This window comes from Erythranthe guttata, chromosome 13 (assembly GCF_056151865.1).
Source record: "Erythranthe guttata isolate IM_541 chromosome 13, IM_541, whole genome shotgun sequence".
Lineage (NCBI taxonomy): Eukaryota > Viridiplantae > Streptophyta > Magnoliopsida > Lamiales > Phrymaceae > Erythranthe > Erythranthe guttata.
The window spans coordinates 13,433,646-13,455,987 of record NC_142545.1 but is presented as its reverse complement, the minus strand read 5'-3'; the positions used below and the strand labels follow the sequence as shown (position 1 = coordinate 13,455,987).

Here is a 22,342-nt window from a genome sequence, read left to right as displayed (position 1 = left end):
CGCCGGGTTTCCGGCGTTGACTTTTTTTTTTTTTTTTTCTTAAAAAAAATATTTTAATTAATTTTACTGTCTTGGCTGTTAAATTACTGTCTCCGGCAGCTATTTAACTATCGGAGACAGTAATTTAACTGTTAATCGACTGTTTTTTTTTTTTTTTTTTTTTTCTTCAAAAATATTTTAATTAATATTACTGTATTCGTTGCTAAATTATTATCTCCAGCAGTTATTTAACTGTCGGAGACAGTAATTTAACTGTTAATTGACTTTTTTATTCTTAAATTAATATTTTTAATTAATATTACTGTATTCGTTGCTAAATTACTGTCTCCAGCAGTTATTTAACTGTCGGAGACAGTAATTTAACTGTTAATTGACTTTTTATTCTTAAAAAAAATATTTTTAATTAATATTACTGTATTCGTTGCTAAATTACTGTCTCCAGCAGTTATTTAACTGTCGGAGACAGTAATTTAACTGTTAATTGACTTTTTTATTCTTAAAAAAAAAATTTTTAATTAATATTACTGTATTCGTTGCTAAATTACTGTCTCCAGCAGTTATTTAACTGTCGGAGACAGTAACTTAACAGTTAATTGACTTTTTTTTTTTTTTTAATTTTTTTCCTTAAAAAAAATTCATTTAAATTAATATTACTGTCTTGGATGTTAAATTACTGTCTCCAACAGTAATTTAACTGTCTTAGATAATAATATTAATAATATTACTGTTCGGAAAAATAATATTCATAATATTACTGTCTCAAACAGTAATATTACTGTCTGAGACAGTAATTTAGTAGTCAAGACAGTAATATTAATTAAAATATTTTTTTTTTCTAAGAAAAAACAATTCAAAAAAAAAAAAAAAAAAAAAAAAAAAAAAAAAAAAAGTCAACGCCGGAGACCGGCGGTCAACGGTGGTTGACCGGCCGGAAAAAAAAATTTCAAAAAAAAAAAAAAAAAAAAAAAAAAAAAAAAAAAGTCAACGCCGGAGACCGGCGGTCTCCGGCGGCCAACGCCGGAATCTTGCCGGAATCTGGCCGGAAAAAAAACAGTTCAGAAAAAAAATTATTTTCTGAAAAAAAAAAAGTTTTGGGGGTTAATGTGATATATTTGTTTAAATCCGGGGTCAATGTGTAATATTAAGGAAGTTAGAGCATAATGGGTGGAATTGTTAAGAATTATATTATTGAGGGTATTTTAGACTAAAGACATGGGGATGGGCTTAATTGAGAGATTGTTTTTTTTGTGGACTAAAATGCATTTAAGTTCCATGTGATGGGCCTTTTTGCCATTTGCCCTTCTTATAAAATGGTCTACATTTTCACCAACTTTAACTTAACTCGCGTTTGAAAGAATTTTTTAAATAAAAGACAAATTTTGTTACAAATGAGTAAGTAGAGGAGAATCATAGTTTAAAAAGAATTAGTATTTCTTCCCGTATTAATACAGAGGTGACATTAAAAAAATGGGCAAATAATAATTTTAAAATATAACATCGGAAAGATGTATATATGAAGAAGATGTTAAGAGAGTCATTTCTATTATATATTACTAGCATTTTTTCCTGAATATTATTTTTAAAGTAAAAAAAATATCAATTTAATTTTCTTTTTGAATAATGAAAAAATAATCAATCTAATAAAAAATATAGTATACTGACATAACATAGTAAAATTTAATAATTTAGTATTATTTATATTTTATATAACATTAATTTTTTTAAATATGGCATATCAAGATTTATAATCGAAATATATAGATTAAAATTTGACAAATCGAATTTCTACCTTTTATCTCTTAAGATTTGATATATATGATGAAAAATAGAAGATTGATAATTGTTGAAAATTATAGTTAGAAATTAGTAGACAAAAAATATTAAAAAATAAATAATTACAGAAGTACAATTAGGTAGGATTCTTCACGGTTTAGTTTCAATTTTAATAATTGTTAAAAATTATAGTAGAAATTAGTAGAGAAAAAAATATTAAAAGTATTTCATTACATAAATACCATTAGGGTTTTTTAGGGTTTGCCCAGCGTTTCTTTCTTTTATATATAAGATTAGTTGTTTTAACAAAACTCCTCCAAAAAAATTGTAAGAGAATTTTTTTTTTTTTTGACAAAAGATGCTAGTAGCCAGGGCCGTTCCTGAGATTTTGGGGGCCCTAGGCGAGACTTGAAGATAGTTGAAAAATGGGGCCCTTCTACAATCTAAGTTAAAACTCTTTCTAAAAAGATAATAAAAATCTATGTGAACTCGTTTTTGTAATGTATATAGCTAGAGGCAAGGCTATAAATTTCCGGGGTTCAGGGGCAGCGCCCCCAATTTTTTTAAGGATAATTTTCATTAAGTAGCACTAAAATAAGTGTAAATATATAAAAATAAATAGCTAATGCACTATTATAATTGGGGGCCCCATGATTAGAGGAATTATAGAAATAAGTAAAAATCGTTGATCAATATCTATTCATAAATTAGAGTCGCTATAATTATACATATAATATATATTTTTTTTAAATAAATACTAATATATAAAAGGTATAAAAAGAATTTGGGGACCCTAAATTTTTACAAAAATTCGGGGGCCCTAGGTGACCGCCTACTTCGTCTCCCCTCAGAACCGGCCATGAGGGCCGCTAAGCATTTTTGTAGAGAAAAATATAGTTACAACAATGTCATTTTCGAAAAGAGGAGAATAACAAATTGGAAAGTGGAAAATCGTTAAATTAGCAGAAAAAATTCTTTTACATAAATGACATTAAGATTACCTAAAAAATAGAGAATTTAATTTATAAAGATGTCATTAGGGTTGCCCTATAACTACCTAACGTGAACTATTTTTATGTATAAGATTTTTATTAACATATAAAATTATAAATTTAATTTAACCATTCTATGAAAACATTTGAATAATTTTTCACGAGACTTAGTAAATAAAACAAGCATCAATAACTGAAAAAAAAAAAGTAAAAACATCAATTTCATGATTTTTATTATTGCAAAAGTACACGCTGTTATATTTATGACAAGGTTAGAAAATAAAAGGAAAAATAAGAAGAAATATAAGGCAGAGGTCAAAACTAATGGTGACGGTCAACTGAATTAAAAATGAATCATCTTTTTAATTGTTTTTTTTTTTTAATAGAGATGAGTTGATCCCACGACCAAAAGCTAAGCCCCAAAGTGAAAGAAGTTACGAGGTTTGTTTAATTTCATCGGACCCATTGAAATTAATTAATCTTCACACGGCGGTGGCCGGCTCACTCCGCCACCACAACGGTCTTCTGCCGCCGCTGCACCAAATTAAAATATTTACATTTTATTATCCTTTAAGGGTTCAATAACGCGTTTGAATTTGTCCACCAAGCTTTGCACATAAGCTTTCTAAGTTATTTGTACAAGTTCCTTTTGTGCTGTGAAATGCATCTATTCATGTAATGATAATCACCGGTCTAAACTCTTGCTCATTGGTGTAAATAAGCTTTATAATGCGGTTGTTTATCTATTCATGTAGTGATAATACTCAGTCTATTCATACACCGTCAAGTCTTCATTATCTAATTAATTGCTTATGGAAGTTGCGTATGCAGTTAAACTCTATAAATTAATACAATTGGAATTATCAAAATTCTATTAATTTAGCGAAATATTAAATTCTCTAGTCATTACTTTACTATATTTTTGTCGATTAGATAAAAAGTATTATTTAAATAAAGTTATTAATTTATCGAAATTCTACTATATAATTAACTGTTCTTGATCAGTACATCAAAGTGTACAATTGTAGATCCCGAACCCCATGTACCAAAATTCAATTAAAAGACCTTAAGCAAAATGAAAAGGCCATGTCGTTACATGCTATTTGCCCAAACGAAAACCTTATTATTTGTCTTTTAAACAGCACCAAATAACTTACGGAGAAAAATTAACAAATACGGCACTTGTTTAGATAGTTACTGATCAAGTTTCTTAACTTTTCAAATATATATATAAGAAGAATTTATACGTTATAAGAGCAACTCCAGTGGTAGGTATTAAAATGACACATCTAAACTCTTAATTGATGGTTGAAATAATATTTTGATATTTCGAAAAAACTTATATGCTTTAATCCGTAGGAATCAAACAAATTATTTTAATTTTAAAAATGTATTAAATATAAATTAATAGATATATTTGGTCCTTATTCCATAGGAATTTATTAGAAAATTTATTCTTTTTACGTTGAAATTGCAGTTCCTAATTTTAGGAATATTTGATATATACTTGGTTTTTTGGATGCATTTTTGCACCTCTAGGAGATGAAGTATTAAAAAAACTACCCCTTTGGTGCCTCCAGAAGAAATTTTGAGTTTTGGGAATTAAAATGAAAGTTTTATCATTTAATAATCCATTTGATTCCCCCATTGAAGTTGCTCTAAATACCAATTTGTTACAAGCCTCATTAGGAAAGTTGGTACATAGTTTATACCAAATAGGGTAATGGTCTTGAATTTACTAAATAAAAATATAATAAATACCAATTTGATACTCCCTCCGTCCCAATTTAAATATTGTTTTGGGTTGTTTTGCACATATTAAGAAAATCAATAATGTGCATAGATTCTAGTAAAAAAACAGATATGATTACTAAAATATCCTCGACATTAATTGATTCTCAACTAACTAATTAGGAGTGATTAAGGGTAAAATTGAAAATAATGCAATTAATGTTTTATTGAAAATCTAAAATGACAAATAATTTGGGACAAAAAAAACTCTCTAAAAAGACATATAATATGGAACAGATGGAGTAATTAAATACTAAATTAGTTAACTGGAAATTAATACGTGGACACGTGTGGTGAAAGAGTAACACGTGTCGCCATGCATGCAAAGACATACATATGGTCATGCTCGGAAAACCGTCGGAATTCGGAACAATGACACCACCAGAGCATGATTTTCATCACTGACATCAGAATCATCACTCCCTGAAAATCATCCTCAATTAAAAACTACATTTTTATTTTATTCATCTTTCTTGAGATTTTTTCAAAATAATTATCACTAGGATTCCTTTATATTTTAATTTTATTTTATCTTTCTAAAGAATTCTTTTTTGATTTTAAACTAATTATATCACCATTAGAATTTCAATAAAGTATTTATTATGCTTTCTCAATTATGTTCTCACTATTTGATATGCCTAATTGACCCAACCAAATGGACCTACAAATTATTTACCTACTAGGCCACGAGCCTAATGTCGAAGACAACTATACCAAGGTCCAATCACCTTTAAGTAAGGTTTGGGCTCTACAATCTCAACTAAACTATAAATAAAGGTTTGACTCAATCCTTAAAGTACGTCCTATTATCTGAGCAATACTATTAATTGTACTATTTCTATGATCAGCACGTCTGACTTGAGCGTCGGAGGGGTTTCCGCCGGATCAACCCGGCTTAGTTCATGTGTTCTATGATCGCAGGTACCTCAGGAGAATCATCAAGTTATCTGCTTTGCTCTCCCAGTTCGTTTTCTAACAACCCCAAGTGATCTAAGTAATTAACATTATCATTTAGATGATCTAAGTAATTAACTTCATCACTATTCATAAAAGAATTACCGATAAAATATTTGTGAATTTTTTTCTAGAATCCATACGCAAACAACAATTAAAATAATTAAAGTAAAAAGGAGAGAGTACTATTTTAAAAATTAATTAATTTTTCCCAACAAAAAATACCTCAAAAATATCCATCATTAACTATTAATTTGAAATAAAAGAAAAGGTACAGTTGACAGTTGCTGGCAAACTTGTACATACGTACTAATTAATTGGTGCATTAATTAATAATTATTACTAACTAAGTCATTAATTAGTTGTTTCCGCGGTGGCGATCTTGTTGAAGGCCCCAGCCATGAATCCCGAACTGGAGCTCCGCCGCAGCCACTAAGAACTCCGCCCCTTGCTGCAGCGTAAGCAGCTCCACCAAGCTTTTCATGGTCCTGAGCCTCAGCTGATCCGCCCTCTCCAGAATCCCCACCAGCTTTTCCATTTTCCGGCCAACATCCCCATAAATCGCCGCCGCAAGATCACTCGCCTCATCCTACGTTCAAATATATATATGTAGGCATATATGCATATACATGGACATCGACAAAATGTATATAATCCCAAATCGATTATAATTACAGTTAAACCTCTATTAAAACCTCTATAAATTAATAGTGTCCGTAACTAGAGAAATTCTATTAACTGACTAGAGAAATTCTATTAATTTAGAAAAATATTAAATTATTGAATTAAAAATTTAACATATACTAATCGACGAGATTATTAATTTATCGAGATTCTACCGCAAGTAGACTTATTAAAATTAATTAATAGATATTCGTGAGTATTTCTTTTTCTTTTTTTTTTTCTACTATTGCATGCCTGCCAGTCGGAGAGATCGTCGGTGATGTCATTCTCTTCGTGTACGGTCTGAATTTGGAGCTCGCTCACACGTGCGAACTGGGCCGGCGAGAGGTCTCCGAGGTCGCCGGTGTGGAACCCCCGGAGTATATCGATCACGTGGGACTCGAACAGGATGCTGGACTCCGTGTAGACGAGGTGGAAGGCGGTGGTGGGCCGCCACCCGCCGATCCAGTGGAGGGACCGCTCGAGGGCGGTGGTCCACGGCGGCGAGAAGAACTCAAGGACGTCGTGCTTGGCGGAGACGGACTTGGCGGCGTAGTAGTCGGCGTAGTGGGACATGGCCTTGTTGATGAGCTGCCGGAGCTGGTGGTGGTGCTCGTCGGTGGTAGGTGGGTTCGGGGATTGGCTGAGCTGCTGCACTAGCTGCCGGAGTTGCGAAAACCACGTGTCGTAGTAGCACTGGAAACCAACCATTTTGTTGGTTTTTTTAACTCTCTGTGTGTTTTGTTTAGGGAGAGGGAGGCGGGGGGTGGCGGTGGGTTGTTTGGGGGAGAGGATTTATAATGGGAGGTTGTTGGAATTGGAAGAGGGTTTGCTCTTGTAGAGGCGCGTGGCCCACACATGGAAGAAGCTTATTTGCGGATCCATTTTTTCGACACCTCACCAATTCGCTCGAAATTAGATGCTACACTTAATTATTTATACTGGGTAAATTTGAATCCTAGATCTGCCATAATTACACAACACATTGGTGTGTGTATTCTTAATGGGTAGTTATTAATCAAATCTACAGTTTACATCACCGGATATAAATAATTAGGTGCGTTTAAATCTACCCGATATATTTTATATATTCTTTTATTTTTGTATTTTAAAAAGTAATTACATATTAAAAAAATTATGGATTGAAGTATAAATATAGAGAATCACTAAAATGTAGTTGTCATTAATTGCATCTCAAGTCTCAGTTAATCTCTAGTAGGAAAAAAGATTTTTACTACGATTTTCTTTTGCTACGGTTAATAAAAAACCTACCAAGAGATACATTTTATTACGGGACAATGTTGGAGTCATAGTAAATGTTAGGATTTGCCATAGCAAAAAGATATTTGCTACAATTATTTACCGTAGTAAAGTTTTTGTCATGACCATATACGTTACGAAGCAAATTTGTAGCAAATGCATAGGAAAAGTCTTTTTACTGCGAATTTGGTACAATTTACTACAATTAATGATCGGGGTAAAAAATTATGTTTCTACTATTTTTTTCTTTCAAACAATTAAGAATAATAAATGATATTATTGAATTATTTTGTATTCTAAAGTGACGAATAATTTAGATTTTTGTTTTTAAAAGATAAACAATTTGGGACATAGAAAGTTAATATATTCTTTCTTTGGCAGCTCCGCACCCAACTAGGTAGGTGAACTGGTAAATAAATATTGTAGTATAATAACTTGTCAATTATAGACAAACATAGATCACACTAGGGTTGGTTCACTGTGTGTGACAGACTCCACGTACTGACAGTTGACAATGAAATTCAAATTTAAATCAATTGACACATATTCACATGCTGCAACTACTAAGGTCATTTTCTCTGCGTAATTTGACGGTTATATTCTAACTACAGTTTACAAGAAAAAAGAAAATCTTAATTATCAACAACATGTATGTTTGTAAGTGGTGTTTGAAAAAAGTTGAGATTAAAATAAAAATACAAAAAAACTCCCAACCCAAAATTATAAAATCACATATATATATATATATATATATATATATATATATATATATATATATATATATATATATATATATATATATATATATTACTGAAGCAAGTATTTCAGGGCAAGAAAAGTTAAATTGAACACACGTACATATTTAATTTAAAACACACACACACACCAAAAAAACAGAAATTAAAGAAGGTTGTGATTGATCGATCATGGAGGAGAGGTGGTTGTTTTTCCGAAGTGGCGATCCCTAGTCTTGCCCCACTCGTGCATAGAAATATGAAGTTTCTTGGTGGCGATGAGAAGATCGAGTGCTTGTGATGGAGTGAGTATAGCCATCAGCTCCTTGAACGTGCTGAGCCTGAGCCGGTCGGCTTCAACAAGAATGCCGGCCAACGAGAGCGAGTGAGCGTTTGCTGCGCGCTCCACATCGCGACTCCACTCACCCACTCGCTCCGTGCCTTTGGCTATCACCGCAAGCGGCTTATCTGCTATTTCCTCCTGCATGCGCGCGCGCATCACACGCGTGAGTAAAAAGCTAGTATGCGGCATGGCGAAATGCGATTTCATAAAGGAATTGACAAATAAAGTAAATATAATCAATTCTCTAATAAACCAATCAAACTAGCTTAAACATAAAAATAAAGTTAAAAAAAAAATAGATAATGCAAAATTTGGAATCCTTAACACCCTGTTTGGCTCTAAGTTTATTTAAAACATCTTATAAACTCCGACATCTGATATGATAAGATGTTTTATGAGCAGATAGTCTATTAGATCTTAAGGTTACGGAGCTTATAAGTTAATTACTCGAAGGTAATTTTCGATTTTTAATGTTTTAGTAAATGAACAAACATAATCTTAAATAAAAATGTCGGGTGTATGTACTGCTTTAACAAAACTTATAAACTCTGTAAGCTTATTTTCTTTAAAAATAAGATATTTATTTTAAAAAAAATTACGAAGCAAAATTTTAGGAGCTCATAAACAACTTATAAGAGTTTTTAAAAGAGCTTATAAGTTTGGCAATGGCCATCTTCCCGTGTACATGCAACCTTAAGTTGTTAAAAGTAAAACCCGATTTCGTTTTGAAGTACTAGAAATCGACGACGGAAAGTAAAACGAAAACAAATTTCGAATGATTTATCGTATGCCTGCAAAGTGGCGATACGGGCGGAGATTTTATCCTCCTCCTTGACAATCCTGCAATGCAAAGCGTTGATCATATGCAGCTGTTGACCGGATATCTCGGCCAAGTTGCCCTTCCTCACTCCCCTTAGAAACTCCTCGAGCTGCTCGTCCAATTCCGAGCCGCAGACGGAGTAAACGAGCCTAATCGAGAGTGAAGGCCTGCACCCGCCCACCCACAGCGCCGCATTCTCGAGAGACGTGCACCACGCCGGTGACATCAGCGAGATCGCGTCGTGCTGCGCCATCACAGCTCGCTTTCCGCAGTACTCCTCGAAGTGTTGGACACCCTTTTCCACCAGACGCTTCGTCTGCGCCCCGTCGGAAATATCGGCGGCGACGAGTTCGTGCAGGTCGTGGTTTTGCTGGTCGATCCAGTCGTTGAAGCAGCTGTGGAACTGGTTGTGTAGGTTAGAGGAGGAGTCCATTGTGATTTGTGAGACAAGTGTTGTGAATTAGCTCTGTATAGGGCAAAGTGGACAATTTGTCCACGTCACTAATATTTTTTATTTTCTATGAAATCTATTAACTGATGTTGATATGTTTGATGATTTTGGAAAGCTGATAGGCAAACGGACAAAATGCATGGCAAGAAACAGACACGCAGATATAGATTTTAAGGCCGTGTTTGGCAGATGTCAATTAGAGAGGGAAAAAATGCAGGACAAGAAACAAGTACCCAAGTGATAAACATTGAACACTATCAATAAATCTTGAGATGCAATTCTTTGTGGCAATCTAATGTTTTAATAATAATAGGGGTTATGATGTAGAAAATAAATTGACTTGCAGTAACTTTTCTTTAACACAATTTTCAGAGAATCAAATACCTCTACTCGAAAACCTAGATATTTTTGTACATTTTTAATTCTTTTCGATTACATTGTAAATGAAACCAAGATTATCGACATCGACAATCACAGTTACAGTTTCAAGGTAATTTTTTGTTTCTTTTTCGCAAAAAGGAAAGAAAAAAAAATGGATTCGAGCTTCATTGCATGATTTTGGCTTTGTTTTTCTGGTTAATTTTTTCATGATTTTGATGCAAAACCATATACTATTAAAACAAAAACAAAAAGAAAAAAAGAAAAAACCGGACTCGAATTCTCTATTCTCCTCTACTTATTACATGGTAACACACACTCTTGTGATATCTTCAACCCATACATCCATCAGCATATGTTTATCTTGCCATGAACACGTGCAATAAATCCAACGGTAGAAATGGGGATAACGAAAATAAAATAGAAGGAAAAAACTCGAACACTATCCATCAGAAGATATATGTTATAGGGCTAATCAGAAGCAAGCAAAAACTCATTAAACATTCTAGCAACAAAGCTCTCTACAAATATTCACACATTCGGATGAGATGGAATCTGTTTGGTTAGCAAGCATTCTCAGGTCTATGACTCAATCAACAAGCAGTCGAAGAAGAACATATATTTTACTTAATCTCTGTCGAAAGTTCAACCATACATAATCAAATCAAATGATATATAAATAAACGACTCAACCAAATTTTCGTAAAAGCTATTGGGATTAGGAAAAATCAAGAAAGCCCCCTTCACATTACAAAACAAACAAGAAGAAACTCAACAAACCAGCAAATGTATACTTGTTTGATTTTTCTTTAACTGAATCTTGAATTTGACCAGTAGCGAGTGAAAACACACTACAAATGCATGAACGAACATAAAAAGAAATACTAAATGCAGGCAGTAGTACAACTTAATTACGGGATTTAGCTTTTACTCCGAACCAAAGTTAGTTTGAATATTGGCAACCGAACGTCAACTCGAACATGAGAAATAGAAAAAGAAAAAAAAAACCTTAAAATCAGCTATGACAAGAAATCATTTTCTTTCAATCAATGCCCGAAACAAATATCGTAAACAAGATTAAATATTTTCTTGTAATACCAACATCTAATTGAACACATTCATAGCTATGAACTTATTGCAGCTATTATTTTGCAGTTTCAACGTAGCCAAGTTCCCAAAAATTGTCATAAAATCAAAATGACAATCATCCTAGTACCCAATATTCAAAAAAAAAAAAAAAAGCATTACAATCTAGATATAAATAAATAATCCGAAAAAACTCATAGTGGCAGAATCGTAAAAACGAAGAAAAATAAATAGGTTTTACTCAACAGTTGAAGGATTGTCCAGAGGTGGTTGATTGAGCTGTTGCTCCTCCTTCTGAATCAGTGCCTTTCTTTCTAATTCCTTCCATTTGTTAATCGCCGCCGTACAGATCACTTTTTTTTTTTCCAAAAACAAATTTAAAAAAAAAAAACCCCAAATTCAGATGGACGAAAGAGGGGTACAATTGAAAATTGAAGAAATGATGCAATAGAAATTGTAGGTTTACCTCCGGCGCCGACGAAATACAGAAGCCTAACGAGCTTGGGGGCGACCTCTTCCCCTGCCGCTACTGGTATCATTTCTCTCTCTCTCTTCTCTCTCTCTCTCTCTGAAAGAAAAATGGAGCCCGAATTGGAAACGGGCTTTTCAGAGTTGGTGCGGTGGGTTTTATTTGGATCCTTTGAGAAGTTTTTGGGCCGGATATCCAGAACTAGGTCAGTTGAATCCAACACTGTGAATTGAAATATAAATAGGGCTGGGACTGGGTTGGTTTTTATCCACCAACCGACCCATTACCGACCCTATTTTTAGACGGATAATCAATTTTTAACCGACCCATTGGATCGGGTCGAAAATTTCAACCAACACATATATAATGGGTTGGTTGGTGGTTTCTAATATTGTCAAAAGTTGGTTGACCGATAATTATCGGTTATCCAACTATACTATTAAAATTTTATTAAAAATATAAAATAAATGCGGTGTTTTCTTAAGTGGTTATTGAAATTATCAAAATAATTAGTATTTTAAATTTTAAAACAATCAACGAAGGAAAAAAATTGACTTTAAATCTTCAACGAGTTTCTTTATGCCCAACCTTAAACAAAAAGTCGCAAAACTCCACTAAACCTCTTGTGCATGTTTGAAATTACTTTGAATTTCCCAATTATATTTTTTCATTAAATTGTTATTAATTATTTTGAACTGATAAATGATGATAACACCGTGGCATTTCGCAAAATATGGATATTTTTACTCCAAAATTTGAATTTTTTTTAACTGAACTAGGTGGCGGGTATAAACCATCAACCGACCCATTTCGGAACCAAATATTCGGTTGCCAACCATCAACCGACCCACAAAGGTTGGGTCGGCAACGGTTTTCAAATTTGAGCAAAAATGGTTTGACGGATGGGCCGGTTTTTAGGCTGGTAATCGACCGACCCAACCCAGTCCCAGCCCTAAATATAAATATTAATAAAAACTTAAAATAACTCAAATAATTAAGTTAAATATTAATATTAATAAGAACTCGAAATAGATCTTTGGAAGCTCTGCTCGAGTTTATTATGAATAGGTCTTTTGTTTCTCGATAAGATATGAAATTTGATTTCAACTTGATTTAGATAAAGCAAAAGAATATATAATAAAACAAATTAAGCTATTCAAGCGGATTTGTATTCAGGTGGTGTTTGCAAACGTTTTTTTAAAGTGATTATGAGTTTTCTTTTTTCAAAATCAATTTTTTTTTAAACATTAAAAAATTTATAATTACTTTGAAAAAGCGTTTGCAAACACCAGCTCAGTTCGTTTAGAGCTAAGCTCAATCGCATTTATAATCAAACAGTTGAAACAAATTAATCTCTACAACTGAGACATTAATTTTCTCATGTTTTCTTAATTGCAATCTTACTCCTACATGTAGTCTATTGGAAATATATGAGAATTTTAATACTTCGAAATTATTCAGTAAAAATAAGAAATACAAAGTCACTATCTTCTTTATTTTTTCCAGCATAATTCATCTTCCAAACGGTATTTGGATGATTTTTTTAAGTAATTATTTAGCTTGTTTTAATATTTTATTAACCTGAGTAGGGATGGCAATGGGTACGGGTTTGGCGGGTCTTGGACCCGGAACCGACCCGTTTGGGGCGGGTCTGGGTCGGCTAAATGGTTTTGGGTCGGGTAATGGGTTTAAGTTTCTAGAACCGGATGGTTCTGGGTCGGGTTACGGGTCTTATTGGAACCGACCCAGAACCGACCCGTATATATATATATATATAATTTCGAGTTTCATTTATCAAACTGTCTATTCTCATTTACCTATTTTCACTGTTTTATTTTTCGAATCTCATTTCTCGTGAGTAATATTTATCACTCGTCGACCACCGCTAATTGTCTTGCATTTTGAATTTTATTTATTATCGAAGTTAAATATAATTAATTGTAATTTTATTGTTCATGTTATCATGTTATGTCACTTGTAGAGATTTTTTAAAATATTGTATTTTAGTATTGAGATTATTTCGTAAAAATATACAAGTAAAATGTTATGAAAGTTAAAAAATATTAAACTTTTTGTATGTTAATGGGTCTAGCGGGTCTGGCGGGTCAGAACCGTTTAGTTAGGGTTTGGGTTGGGGCGGGTCTGGGTCTAAGCTAAAGCGGGTTGGGGCGGGTCTTGGGTTTATATATTTTTCGTGGGTCGGGTCTTGGGTTTAGGCAAACCCGACCCAGAACCGACCCGTTGCCATCCCTAAACCTGAGCATGTCTTTTTGTAGATTATAATGGCGTATCATTTTTTTTATAATTAAAATTCATCACGGAGGCCTAGTTAAGGTGTCTGAGTATGTTGGGAGTTTGACTTACACTGAGAAATATTTACTCTAATTTGATGTCCTAATATGTGATATTTTGTTTAATTAAAAAAATTTGAGATCCAAATACTGATGTGGCTTGGTTTGAATTGCGATATGAAATTGAGCTCGTGATGCAACTAAAGTTGAACATTATAGTGAAATTGTAAGGAAAAATGAACAAAAAATAACTAATTTCAAATGGAAATATATAAACACAAAGTAAAAAAATGAGACACCCATAAGTTTTCAACCCTTGCATGATTTATATAGCTAATAGATGGTGAAAATGGTAAAAAAAAAAAAAAAAAAGGCAAAATAATAATAAATATTGGTAACAAGAAGGTCAACAGGTGACAACATGTTTAAACATAATGCAAACGATAAAGGGGATTTAATACATTTCGTAATTGATGAGTGTGTTTGCGGCACTTCTATAATTCAAGGGTGTATTTTTACCTAATTTAAATATCACATAGGCTATAATACACTATAATTAATAATTACCTAAATATCAAATTTATTTTGTAATTATTTTATAAAAATAATCTCATACTTGACAAAATATGCAATAATACTTTTGTAATATATATTTTGTAATTATTTTGTGTTTGACAGATCAAAGAAGAAGAGTATGTTTGAAAATTGAAAGTGTATATCTATTTCTATAAAATTATAAATAAAAAAATTCTAAAAAAATAGAAAGAAAAGAAAAAAAAAAAAAAAAAAAGCCCCAGAAAAGAGGTTTGGCGTGGGTTTCGGCTACTTGAACTAGGGTGGCCGGCCACCTACGCCCGGCCCCATAGGATTATCCCTGCAAATGGGACAAATTAAATACTAGTATTTTAAGAAGATATTTCTATATTTTGTAAGTAAATAAATTCCAATCTATTTTATTTATAAAAAAAAGGTTGAAAATTCTATTATTTTACCGCCCTTCAAATTAGGTATGTGCGTTGGTTGGTTTGGTTAAAAACCGGCCATAAAATTAACTCAACCCATCCAACCAACTTTAGTAATTATCGGAAACCGTTATCGACTCAATTTACATGGGTTTGGTGATGGTTGAAAACCAATTTAGTGGGTCGGTTGATGGTTTGGTTGATGGCTCATCCATCTAAATGTTTTTTAATTTTTTTAAATATTTTATTAGTTGTTACAACACTATATCTTTTATAAATTAAATATGACTAGTTCAATAATATTCAAATAAAAAAATTTCAAAACATTATCGGCCATATGTATTGCAATTAAACATAAATAGTTCAACAAATAATAATCGTCCAAATATTTAGGCTATATATCTTAAACTTAAGATAGTTTAAATAATATAATTGGGTTAGATTTATTGCTTTTAGAACTTTGGTCAATATTAGACAATTTAATAAATGTGATATAAAATAGAAATTTGAAAGAAAAAATATTAAATATTTTAAATAAAATTAATAAATAATAAATTAATAAATAAAGTTGGTTGGTCGATATTACTCGACTAACCAACTGTTTAGCATATTAGAAACCATTATCGACCCAACTATACATGGGTTGGTTGATATTACCGACCCAACTTAAATGGGTCAGTTGATGGTTGATTTGTGATGCGATCTCTTGAGTATCATAAGAATTCTTTACTGAACGTAAGAAAACTCTTGTTTATTATTTCTCTTCATTCTAAAACCCTAGCACAATACGACTATTTAAAGAGATCAAAACCCTAGAATCCTAATCTAACTAGAAAAGATAATTACCTATACTAATTAAATACTTAATATCTATCCTATAATCATTAAACCTACGGCTCTAACTAAATTAATACTTAAATAATATATATTAAATAATTAAATAATAACTAATGAATAACTATACGATATATTAAATATATATCGTATCAAACCACCCCTCTTGAAATGAACCTTGTCCTCAAGGTTCGAGTCAATTTGATCCCTCTCCTTTGCGTTTCCACCTATGTTTGACTTCATTGACTTGCTTCACGATTGACTCCGAAAAACACGATGAACGACCGAGCTTTTTAATACATTGTTCATGCTGATCCATCGAAATTCCAAAGGCTACTTTAGCGAAAATATTCAATCTTTTTCCTGATAAATAAACTTTTTCAATCGTCTTTGTAGATTTTGTCTCCTCCAAACTGACCATCGGTTCTTCTTCTCCTTTCTTTTGAACACCATGGAAATCTCCCAATATCCATAGTAACTCTTCGCTCTCCTCTCTGGTTAATTTCTCGTCTTCGTCCCACTTTATCTCGGTTGACTCCGATTCTTCTTCTTTCGGCTCTTCGTCCCACTTCATCTCAGTTGAATCTGATTCCTCTTCTTCTGGCGAACTCACAAAAAATTGGAGTTCTTCGAAAAAGTCATCGTCGTCCTCTTCCTCTTCTTCCGGCGATAGGCTCGGCAGCGGCGGCGGCGGTGGCTCTTTGAAAAATTCATCGTCGTCCTCTTCCTCTTCCTCCGGCGATAGGCTCGGCAGCGGCAGCAGCGGTGGCGTTGGCGGTAATGGGCGGCGGTCCCTTCGACTTTTGTGTTGGTGTTGACGTCGTCTGTGACTTTGTTCGAGCAATTTCTGAAAATCAATCCGTAATCTCTCTACGGATTTCTCCAATCGCTCTAACCGTCTTGTTTCGGACATCATGATTTTCACAAAGTTTTGATGTGATCTCAACTTTGCTCCAGCTTAGCTTTGATATAATCTCTGCTTTGCTAACGAAGCGTTGGTGTTATCGCAACTTCGCTCTGATACCAATTGATGCGATCTCTCGAGTATCATAAGATTTCTTTACTAAAGGTAAGAAAACTCTTGTTTATTATTTCTCTGCATTCTAAAACCCTAGCACAATACGACTATTTAAAGAGATCAAAACCCTAGAATCCTAATCTAACTAGAAAAGATAATTACCTATACTAATTAAATACTTAATATCTATCCTATAATCATTAAACCTACGGCTCTAACTAAATTAATACTTAAATAATATATATTAAATAATTAAATAATAACTAATGAATAACTATACGATATATTAAATATATACCGTATCAATTTGCATCACAAATTATGGGTCGAAAATGAGTTAGTTGGTGGTTAAAACCGATCCATGCACAACCCTACTTCAAATTATTCTTTTTCGATATGGTTTTTTTTTTGTTTTCCCATAACTAATACAAATATCTTGAAATCCATGTACAATGGATGTCGACTGCTAGGAAGCCTCCGACTTTTTTCAAAAAAGATATTTTATTTTTTCTTTATGAAAAGAAACTTTTGACTATTCAAAGGATTAACAATTGAATATTAGTTCCTTTAGCATAAGTCATGTATGTCAGCCCGACATAGAAGCATTATCAAGAGAACATGATATACTCCTGCTTCACCAACTGGACAATTTCTTACGGGATAAATCTCAACAAATTATTAAACAAATGAGTAAATTACAACTGTTTCGGAGGTATGGTCAATTTATAAAAAATCTCTTCTTATTTGGATAATTAAATTCAACATATTAATCTAGATTTCGTAGAATATGCTCTAGTTTGTACTCGTTTTATGTAAAAATACAGTTTCTGATGCAGTATAATCCGATATATACAAGACAAAAAACTCATATTATGATCATCTTGCTTTAAAATGTAAAGTTCGAATGAGATAAAACGGGTACAAAAGTGATAATATTTCATATTATCTCGAAGATTTCACTAAATTTGAAACCGCATTGGTTAATGTGTAAGAAAATTTATAGTTGAGAGCGGTTATAATTATAATTACCCAAACATAAGGAAGTTTTCGTAATTTGACCATAGCTAAGGGATGATTGTGATTTACCCTTGAACAAAAAACGGGGGCTCATGTTAGCACTCTAATCATAGTCAGCGTTCACTATTATATTATTGCCTCCCATCTTTGAAAGTCAATTTCTAATCCTTCAATCTTCATTCACACCAAAGTAAACATTCTCACTTTGAATATTAATTTATATAGCACTATTCAAAGTTCAAACCCTAGTCTAATTTTATTTACCTACAATTTTCGTGTTTTGAGTTTTATAAAATTCAAATTAGAAAATTATCGAAATCATGCTCGAGTCAAAACAGTATTAGTAAAATTGAGACAATATTTAACATTTCAAATTTATATTCGGAAGAGTGGTCTAATTGATAATATTTTCGGAAGGGTGTTCTAATTGATGAATTAAGAGGGCGTGATATCATTTGATTAAAATAATCAAAAATAAACAAGATATCTATTTGTCTATCGATCATTATTATTTGTTAATAATTAGGCAGCAATATCTTTCTCAAAAATAATATATATTGATTGAAAAACACTGTACAGATGGCATTTATTTTCAACCGCCAGCACCTAATAATACAGATTTATTAATTAAAATTCAAAGACCAACAGACCACCAATTAAATTAAGTAACAAGTAAAGGGCCCAAGAGATTTAATATCAAATATAGCTAGACACAGATCACATCGTATCTTCTAATTCCTCTTACAACGATCGGATAACAATTAAGTACTTTAGTAATAATTATTAGGGTAATTACCGCCATCATGAAGTAAGGTTAAATTACAAAATAACCCCTTTTATTTTGGTAATTGCAACTACCTTCTTCAACTATTTATTTTCTTACATGCCGATCCTTACGGTGTCAAAATAAAATATTTTCCAGATTTTACCCGTTGTATCCAATTCGAGCTATATATTTTAAAACAAGATAATCAAAAGATGTGTACTTGGCTTGTGAATTAGATTTTGGTGCATCATAAACTACATTTTGCCATAAAACGAGTGCAAACTAGAGAATATTTCATGAAATCTAGAAAATTATATTGATTTAACACCATAAAAACAAACGTGTAACAAAATTCATAATTAAGGGAGATGAATGTAATTACTGAAACAAGAGAGGGTTTTTCGTAATTTCACCTTACATAAGAAGTGACTGTAACTAAATATTTTACTGGTGAAATTAAAATAGGGTACTAACATAACATAACATAACATAACATATATATCTTTCTCCTATATATATGTGAAGCAAATACTTAGCAGATTTTCAGTAGAAAATGGAGACTTCAGAAAAACAATTAAGTGCAGAATTCCAAGTAATTACAGCAGCAGATAAATACAGGTCCTTCTTGCATGGTGATGAAGAACAAAACACACAGTGGAGGCACGGCGCCCCTCCCACGTACCACAGCGTCAACCGCCTTTTCGAACAAGGCCGTACCAAAGTATGTGTATATATATATATATATATATATATATATATATATATATATGTCTGTATGTATATATATATATATATGTGTGTGTGTGTGTGTTTTGAAATTAATTAGGTTATTGTTTGTAGGAATGGGCAAAAGGGTCTCTAGAAGAGGTGGTGCAAAACGCTATAAAATCATGGGAGATGGAGCTATCTCACAAGACTCGGATTCAAGATTTCAAGACTATTAGCCCAGACAAATTTAAGCTCATCGTTAATGGTGATTAATTAATTAACGTTAATTAATCCCTCTCTCTTTTGTTTTTAATTAATTAAGTATTAAGGAATAATAAACAGGGAGGGAGGGATTGTCTGCGGAGGAGACACTGAAAGTGGGAAGCTACAACGCGCTGCTGAAGAGTTCGATGCCGGAGGAGTTCAAATACTACAAGGCGGACGAAGAGAGCTTCGAATCGTCGCACGATGTTTTCAGGTCGGCGCTGCCACGTGGATTCGCGTGGGAGGTGCTGGCGGTTTATTCGGGCCCGCCGGTGATCTCGTTTAAGTTCCGGCACTGGGGTTACTTCGAAGGCCCGTTCAAAGGGCATGCCCCCACCGGAGATTTGGTGGAGTTCTTTGGTGTAGGAATTCTCAAAGTAAGTTTTCTCCTATTTTTAAGCTGCGCTGCGTTTGCAAAAGCTTTTAGAAATAACTTTTGACATATTTTTATTAGCTTATAATCTATTTTTAGGTAATTGCAAACCTAATTTTTTATTTTAGTTTATTTTTAAAATAAGTTGTTTTTATCTGTAATTTGAAAAACACTTATGAACATGTTTTTTTCTATATCGACTTGATTATCGACATACTTGCAACATGCCAACTTTTAAGAGCAAGCATTTAATACAAATTTAACTCACTATCACTAACATCTGTTTTTAATTATAAGTTTTTGCAAAATACACCACCTAAGTCTATAATTCTACAAATTAAAATTTTGAATTTCCAAAGTTTTTATTATAAAATTATATTTGTAGTATGAATATATGTTATAACATAGTTTAATTAAATAACATAAGAATTTATGGACAGGTTGATGAGTCACTGAGGGCAGAGGATGTGGAGATATACTATGACCCAGCTGAGCTATTTGGTGGACTACTTAAAGGGCCTTCTGTTTCTGCCCAGAAATGCCCTTTCCACACTTAGATATTTACTTGCAGTTGCCACTGGCTTTTTTTATTAACCGGAGTAAACTCAAACCCGGTTCATTTCTTCCTTATCTTTGTGACGAACAATGTATGATGCATGGGTCATGGTGTTGTGTTTGTAGAAACTTTTCAATAAATAAAAGTTTGTGATTTACAATAAAGTTTGAAATGATTATTTATTCCTAAAAATTAGGGTATAAAAGTTGACTTTAAATAATTTATTTATTACTAATAAATGGTGTCAAATGTCCTTAGATAATAAACAATAAGAACACAAACGTCCAATTAAGTTTTAATAAACTCAAAAAAGTTGCTACACATACATATTAGTTTTGAGATTTTGACAATTTGCTTGTAAAAAAGCAAAAGAGAAAGCTGCATTTAAACACTTAAAATTTAATTTACGAGCCTCCCCTAGAAAAAGAAAAAATAATAATGATTAATTATGAGGGAAAACTACAATTCTCATCGCTCAAGTTTGTATTGATTTCACATTTGTACCCTTATAGTGTTTAATAATTTGACACTTTTGGTCATTTCCGTTAATTTACCGTTAGTTCACCAGTTAAAGCAGTGACGGACACACACATGACTCCGTTAGTACTAACAGAAAATCGATGGAAAAAAACTAAAAATATTTAATTTTTGAAACATCAGGAACCAAATGTATTTTTTGTAAATATAGAGGATCAAATGTAAATTTGGTGCAAACTTGAGGGACGAAAATTGTAATTTTTCCAATTATGAGCCAAAAAAAAGTATATTAATACTTGTAATATGTAAAAGCTTTAATTGCATGCACCACCGTGATTGAATACGGTGTACATAATTTAACAATGTCCTTTGAAATTACTTGATGAAACAACATTACGATGATATAGTAAAATTAATAAATAAATAAAAAGTAAATTAAATTAAATAAAGTATGGATATATATGCTACGTAATGTCATTTGGTGTTGAAATTTAATTTGTGTGGACGTAGCAAAGTCAGTCCAATAACACCACCAAGATAGCATACATAAATACCATCACCATAACTGCTGCTATGACTAATTGAGCCAGGACAAATTCAAATATATTAAATTATATCTGAATAAAGTGATGTTCATATTATAATAATATTCGATAAAATTAAATACAATTTGCAATCTTGAGTTATGCTTGTTAGGTACAGGTTTTTACAAATTCAGCCATAGATCCATAAAATCAAAGAAAGAAGGAAAGAGAAAAAAGAATACTGCAAATTTGATATAGAACGGCTCAGTTCCCTTTTCCAGTGTTCATACGATCGATCCAATGTCTGGTGGTAACATCAAAACGAAAACAAGCACCTAGCAACAGCCACTGATCCAAAACCCCAGATCTGACCCCAAACTCAGTTTGAGTTGACTCACCAACACATGCACAATCAACTCAGTCTATAACTCACCCTCTAGATCTCCACTTAGCACAAACCCAGTTTTCTTCACTCAGAACCACTGAAACCCTCACATAAGAGGATTAAGGCCAGAAAACACTCGGTTTGAATAAAAGGTGAATCACACTTGTCTCTCTCTCTCTCTCACCACAGTATTTATACACGAAGATTCAACGGTCTTCAGCATTAAATGAGCTGCGAAGGCAAGGACACCCATTGTCCAACTAGACCTGCGACGGTGTCGCCGGAAAACGACAATGGGTGACGATACACTGTAGAGAGAGAGGGGGACAAGAAGAAGAGAGAGAAACGGCGCAGCAGAGAAGTGCTGCTAGGGTTTGAGAGGGAGTTTAAGAATGGGGTGAATGGAGGGCTGAGATTGAAACCCCACAATTGACGGTCCAGATTTAGGTTTGA

General features: G+C 32.7%; 4 protein-coding genes across 4 annotated transcripts; 1 reads left to right on the top strand and 3 right to left on the bottom strand.

The window, feature by feature from the left end:
• Positions 1-5,698: 5,698 nt before the first annotated feature.
• LOC105968806 (transcription factor-like protein) lies at positions 5,699-6,922 on the bottom strand. The gene is made up of 2 exons (XM_012993482.2): positions 6,429-6,922; positions 5,699-6,099 (listed from the first exon to the last, which is right to left on the bottom strand). The coding sequence occupies exons 1-2, from the start codon at positions 6,882-6,884 to the stop codon at positions 5,869-5,871; spliced, it is 687 nt and encodes a 228-aa protein (XP_012848936.1). The 5' UTR covers positions 6,885-6,922; the 3' UTR covers positions 5,699-5,868.
• Positions 6,923-8,270: 1,348 nt separating this feature from the next.
• LOC105968587 (protein DELAY OF GERMINATION 1-like) lies at positions 8,271-9,888 on the bottom strand. Its single transcript, XM_088811906.1, has 2 exons — positions 9,302-9,888; positions 8,271-8,648 (listed from the first exon to the last, which is right to left on the bottom strand). The coding sequence occupies exons 1-2, from the start codon at positions 9,761-9,763 to the stop codon at positions 8,358-8,360; spliced, it is 753 nt and encodes a 250-aa protein (XP_088668032.1). The 5' UTR covers positions 9,764-9,888; the 3' UTR covers positions 8,271-8,357.
• Positions 9,889-11,280: 1,392 nt separating this feature from the next.
• On the bottom strand, positions 11,281-11,920 carry LOC105968817 (uncharacterized). Its single transcript, XM_012993493.2, has 2 exons — positions 11,712-11,920; positions 11,281-11,598 (listed from the first exon to the last, which is right to left on the bottom strand). Exons 1-2 carry the CDS (start codon positions 11,782-11,784, stop codon positions 11,483-11,485), a joined length of 189 nt encoding a protein of 62 aa, XP_012848947.1. The 5' UTR covers positions 11,785-11,920; the 3' UTR covers positions 11,281-11,482.
• Positions 11,921-19,120: 7,200 nt separating this feature from the next.
• Positions 19,121-20,667, top strand: LOC105968829 (pathogenesis-related family protein). Its single transcript, XM_012993512.2, has 4 exons — positions 19,121-19,323; positions 19,443-19,575; positions 19,653-19,951; positions 20,388-20,667. The coding sequence occupies exons 1-4, from the start codon at positions 19,156-19,158 to the stop codon at positions 20,502-20,504; spliced, it is 717 nt and encodes a 238-aa protein (XP_012848966.1). The 5' UTR covers positions 19,121-19,155; the 3' UTR covers positions 20,505-20,667.
• The last annotated feature ends 1,675 nt before the right edge of the window (positions 20,668-22,342 follow it).